Raw genomic sequence first — 6,156 nt, forward strand, 5'->3', positions numbered from 1 at the left:
TTAAGAGGTTTTATTCCCTCCCTAACTTCAGGGGAAAATCTCTACCTGGGGAAACAACCTTTCTCGGAGAGGTGACCTTGGTTAAAACACATAGTGCCAAGAAGGTGAGCAAATATATTAAGAACAGTATGCCATATATGCCAGGTCCCTTGAAACAGCAAGGATGGACCGGCTCCCGGCACATCTCTACATCATCATGAAAATCATGAGGAAATAGGTTTAATTTACTTTTAACTCTTTGACAATATATTATGTGAATCAAAATGCATCTATACTGGAAACATAAATTACATAAGATACTTACCTCTATACAGCACAGGAACTGTTCCAGTGAGGTTCATTAGTTCCCTGGAACTGCCATCATTAAAAACTGAACGGAAAGAATAATGATTTAAACATGAGCATTGTAGATGTTCCCATTAAGTTATTCTTTCAGAAGTGCTGGTTAAAACTCATTATTACCCTTGAAACGCGTTAACTTGTTAAATGTATCATCCATTTTGCCAAATAACAGAGTATCCTTTGCTGATTCACTCAACGCGATCAGTTTTTAAATGAGTAAAGAAAAGATGCTTTGAATTACTTGGAAAAATGAATATGAGTGCTACAATCAGTAATTATGAGCTCTGCTTCCCCAACTAACACAATTATAAAATTACGTAAAAAACACTATGAACTAATACCATACTAAATGTTAGTTTAATATCATAAAATTTTAGATTCCCCATGTTTAGCCCAAACATAGCATCAAACCAGTTTTTAAAGTTTTCACAATGAAATCTAGACACCTCTTAATATGAATATTTCTCATTCCATATCACACAAGTTTTTCTAACTATAACTGATTGATTAAATAAGGCACACATAATTTGTATTATATTGGCTGCTATTATTTGTAATGATTTGGAATTAACTCTGTACCACATAGGGAAAAGGCTGTAATGTGAAGTACAAGAACAAAATACTGTTGACCTTCAGTTCTTTTATTTACTACTGACAATTATAAATGATGCTGTAATTTATTCTGATTTTATGGTTTTGTTTTCTTTTTTAAAAAAACACATCTTATTTAAATTATGACTTACTTTATTCTAAAAGCATATTGATAATAATGGTTTGGACATGGTCTGGCCATATAACGCTAATTTAAGGTTTGTTCAATGATGTTGGAGTCTTTGTTACTCTTTTAGCATGAAGTAAAAACTGTCACAGTAAAATTCTAGCTCCAGTCCCCCTCCATACCACCCCACCCCATTGAAGCCAGTTTTAAATAAACTAATTTTGGTAAAACAAGTTTTTTTGCAGATCTAGGCACCATTGTACAGTACGTGGACATGAAGTAGAATCGTGCCCTAAGTTTGAAAGAGAACTTGAAGTTCACATCTTTGTTGTTCAGGAAACTCAGGACTGATTGTCCCTCTGTTGGCTCCCACCTCTCCTCACCAGGCTCCTAATGTTTTCAAAGCTCTAGTGGTGAGGGGAGTTTAGAGTGAGAGTCTCAGCTACAAATTCAGCTCCTTGTCCTCGGTGTCAAGGGTCTCCTAATGGACAGGAGCTCTTGGCCCTGGCACATAAGGTGTGGGGCCAAAAAGACTATTTTTAAAAAAGGAACAACTTTAGGTATTTTTATTTCTTACTTAAAACCCAACTTCACTCATCTCAATAATGAAACTGTCACCTACGCACTCTACAGAATTAAGCATCATATTTTAAAAATGTTTTCCTCATCTACAAAATGAGTGATGGTCCAGCATATAGTTGCTGAATGTCTTCCTAAGAATATTCAGAGATGCTGGGAGTAGGGAGGAATGTGTCAGTAGCTAATTAACTTTAGGATACACTACAATATATTCTCTCCCCTCTTGGTGAGGTAGCATATTAAAGGCTCTGAGAAACATTGCAACACTGCTGCAAAGAAGCCCACTTAATTTTGTTTAATCTGTCACTACTCAAACTTAACCATAGAACCCAAACTCCCAGCAACATTCTTCACAACTATGGATAATACTTTGGGAAATGATTAACTAAAACATCTTTAACATCTCCTCTAGGTCTAAATTTGCAGAGCTATATCTTAGAGTGCCTTTTTAACACTTAAATAACTAACCAAATATAAGACTTTATTATTAGATCTTGTAATTTTCTGTCCCTCCAACACTTATATTAGGTGGGGGTTTAGTCCTACAATAGAAAAAAACAACAATCTTAAAAGGAAAAGGAAAAACCTACAATAATTAGCAAAAGGAGTAAACTCAAAGTACAGTGATTGATATTTTATTATGTAAACTCACCATAAGAATCCAATACAGGTTTGAGATCTTTGTATAATGTAATCACATTGATAGTTTCACGTACAGTTAGGTCTCTGTATTTGTACTGAAAAGCAAAAAAACAAGAATTTAGTTTAAAACCAATGTACATATTTTACTGCTAGGTTAATTTTCTTAAAATCTTATTTTTTAATACCACTCTTCTTAAAAGTATAATGGTTTTGACTAATCATTAACATTAAAGCCTGAAAAACTTAAAGTTATTTGTGTAAAGCAAGATGGACTAATGGTATAAATATATCTCCATAAATTGCTAAAATGACATAGGAGGGTGTTAACTAAAAGTTATATTTAAGTTGGGAGCTAAGATAATGTTCAAAGGAAAAAGTGATCTGTAATATATAAAAAGATAATATAATGTTGTATGTCAACTGTACCTCAAAATAAAATAGGTCAAGACAGGTTGAGCAAAGTATTATGATGGGTGCAGGGTCCCCCAATCAGATAAAGAATCAAGAACCAGCCCTAACCAGTTTGGCTCAGTGGATAGAGCGTCGGCCTGTGGACTGAAAGGTCCCAGGTTTGATTCTGGTCAAGGGCATGTACCTTCGTTGCGGGAACATCCCCAGTAGGAGGTGTGCAGGAGGCAGCTGATCGATGTTTCTCTCTTATCCATGTTTCTAACTCTCTATCCCTCTCCCTTCCTCTCTGTGAAAAATCAATAAAATATATTAAAAAAAAAAAAGAAAACTGGCACTTTCTCTATAGAGGTTATGTTCTCTTCAACCAAAGACTACAGACTAGGGAAAACAATTTTTTTTTTTCAAAGAAATAAGCTTATAAACATAACTAGAGGCCCAGTGCACAAGATTCGTGCACTCAAGATTCGTGCCTCAGCCCGGCCCACACCCTTTCGCAATCCGGGAGCCCTCAGGGGATGTCTGACTGATGGCTTAGGCCCACTCCCTGTCAGTCCGACATCCTTAGCGTAGCTGCAGAGGTGGGAGAGGCTCCTGCCACTGCTGGTGTGCGGCGCGACCACCAGGGGGCAGCTCCTGTGTTGAGCATCTGCCCCCTGGTGTCAGTGGACATCATAGCAACCAGTCATTCTGCCGTTCAGTTGATTTGCATATTAGCCTTTTATTATATAGGATATTTTATTAATATTGAAAACTGTTTACATTACTTCAATGTCTATCATTCTTTTTTTTTTATAATATATTTTATTGATTTTTTACAGAGAGGAAGGGAGAGAGAGTCTATCATTCTTTTTTATTTACATCTCTGTGTGATTTTTTCCCCCGGTCAGTTTTTTTTTAATTGTTGCTGTTGTTAATCCTCATCAAAGGATATTTTTTTCCCTTGATTTTTCTTTTTTTAGAGAGTGGGAGAGTCAGAGAGAAATCAATGTGAGAGACACATCAGGACGCCGGTGACTGAACCAGCAACTCACGTACATGCCCTTGACTGGAATTGAACCTGGGACCCTTCAGTACACAGGCCAACACTCCAACACTCTAACTACTGAGCTAAACCAGCAAGGGTCGATTTCTATCATTCTTTCTTCTTTTTTTTCTATCATTCTTGCTCTGACAAACATCAAAGCTAACCCATGAATTACACAAGAATCAACTCTCAATTACTTCACATACATCTTATTCCAATTAGGTTTGGTAAATGTAAGGGGGAAAAACAAATGCCCAGTATACTCTGGTATCAGGTGCCATATTTGAAGTAATTACCAAAATAATTCATAGCTTTAATAGACAAAATCCCTGGTGTGTGTGTTTTTTTAAAGAAAATTTACACTAGTCTCGAACTGTGAGGATTATAAATTAAATTCAAAGCAAATAAATTCATGTTATAAGCATACAATTAAAGATATTTATTTTTATGGCCAATAGACATGAGAAAATGTTCAATGTCACTAATCATCAGAGAAATGCAAATTAAAACTATAATGAGATATCACCTCACATCTGTCAGAATGACTATAATCAATAAATCATCAAACAAGTGGTGGGGAGGATGTGGATAAAGTGGAACTCTGATGCACTGCTGGTGGGAATGCAGACTGGTGCAGCTACTGTGGGAAAACAGGAGGTTCCTCAAAAAAATAAAAAATGGAATTGCTTTATGACCCAACAATTCCACTTCTGGGTATATATCCGAAGAAACCGAAAACACTTATTCAAAAGAATATCTGCACCCCTATGTTCATTGCAATGTTAATTACAATAATCAAGATATGGCCCTAGCCAGCCGTGGGCAAACTATGGCCCATTTGAAATGTAGTCACAAAACTGGCATGGGATGTCAAATGCAGCGTAAAGAATATACCCAATAATACTGTAACGACTATGTATGGCACCAGGTGGAAATATCAGAGGGAACACTTTGCAAAGTATCTGCTTATCTAACCACTATGCTGTGCACCTGAAACTAATACAAAATAATAAAGAATGTGAACTGCAATTGAAAAACAAGATTTAAAACGTAAAAGATAGTTGGTCTGAGCAAACCAAAGTCCCTGAGATGGTAATGCAATTCTCTTTATTTCACCCGAGGTAGGGAGAGACTGGTATTTTGGCTCCTCTGGGCGTTTTTCCTAACAGTGATGGAGAACCTATGACACGTTTGTCAGAGTTAGGTGACACGCGAACTCATTTTTTGGGTTTTTTCTTTGTTAAATGGCATTTAAATATATAAAATAAATATCAAGAATATAAGTCTTTGTTTTACTATGGTTGCAAATATCAAAAAATTTCTATATGTGCCACTGCCCCAGAGTTAAGTTAGGGTTTTTCAAAATGCTGACACGCCGAGCTCAAAAGGTTCGCCATCACTGCCCTAGCCGGTTTGGCTCAGTGGATAGAGCTTTGGCCTGAGGACTGAAGGGTCCCAGGTTTGATTCTGGTCGAGGGCACATGCTTGGATGGCAGGCTCAACCCCCAGAAGGGTGTGTGCAGGCAGAAGCTGATCAGTGATTCTCTCTCATCACTGATGTTTCGATCTCTCTCTCCCTTTCCCTTCTCTGAAATCAGTGAAAATATATTTTTAAAAAAGATATGAAAGCAAACCAAGTGTCCATCAATAGACAAGTGTATAAACAAGATGTGAATAAATGCAATGGAATATTACTCAGTCATAAAAAAAAGAATGAAAGCTTACCATTTGTGACAGCATGAATGGACCTAGAGGACATTAATGCTAAGTGAAATAAGTCAGACAGAGAAATACAAATACTATATGATACAAACTGGTAGTCACAAAACTGGCATGGGATGTCAAATGCAGCGTAAAGAATATACCCAATAATACTGTAACGACTATGTATGGCACCAGGTGGAAATATCAGAGGGAACACTTTGCAAAGTATCTGCTTATCTAACCACTATGCTGTGCACCTGAAACTAATACAAAATAATAAAGAATGTGAACTGCAATTGAAAAACAAGATTTAAAACGTAAAAGATAGTTGGTCTGAGCAAACCAAAGTCCCTGAGATGGTAATGCAATTCTCTTTATTTCACCCGAGGTAGGGAGAGACTGGTATTTTGGCTCCTCTGGGCGTTTTTCCTAAATGGACCCGGTTCACCAAGTTACTGCTCCCCCGCGGGTCGGGGCCGGAGCTGTGTGAGGAATACAAAACAGGGACACAATCTCCGGGGCTTCGAGGGAAGGGCCAGAACTGACGATCCCTACACTGGAATGCGGGGCTGCCCCAGATCGACAATTAAATACAACCTTCTCTTCGTGTCTATAAAAACGAAAACTGTTCTGCCCCACAGACTGCTCCGAACTCAACCCAGAGAAGGGGGCGGGCGGCAGGTGGCAGACGGCCTCCACCCCGCGCCTTTGTTGACAGCCGCCGCCCCCCACCCGC

The 6,156-nt window shown here is 37.8% G+C and overlaps 1 protein-coding gene across 2 annotated transcripts in view; it reads right to left on the minus strand.

The window, feature by feature from the left end:
• TSG101 (tumor susceptibility 101) overlaps nucleotides 1–6,156 on the minus strand; it is a 33,175-nt gene that overhangs the window by 26,623 nt on the left and 396 nt on the right. The window contains exons 2-4 of one of the 2 annotated variants that reach the window (XM_015568575.1): nucleotides 5,442–5,464; nucleotides 2,292–2,376; nucleotides 305–370 (exon numbers count right to left, since the gene is read on the minus strand). In XM_015568575.1, coding sequence (XP_015424061.1) covers nucleotides 305–370; nucleotides 2,292–2,376; nucleotides 5,442–5,464 — 174 coding nt within the window. The remainder of the gene's footprint in view (nucleotides 1–304; nucleotides 371–2,291; nucleotides 2,377–5,441; nucleotides 5,465–6,156) is intronic. The other variant, XM_006770896.2, reaches the window with a different exon arrangement.

Source organism: Myotis davidii, unplaced genomic scaffold (assembly GCF_000327345.1).
Source record: "Myotis davidii unplaced genomic scaffold, ASM32734v1 scaffold2325, whole genome shotgun sequence".
Lineage (NCBI taxonomy): Eukaryota > Metazoa > Chordata > Mammalia > Chiroptera > Vespertilionidae > Myotis > Myotis davidii.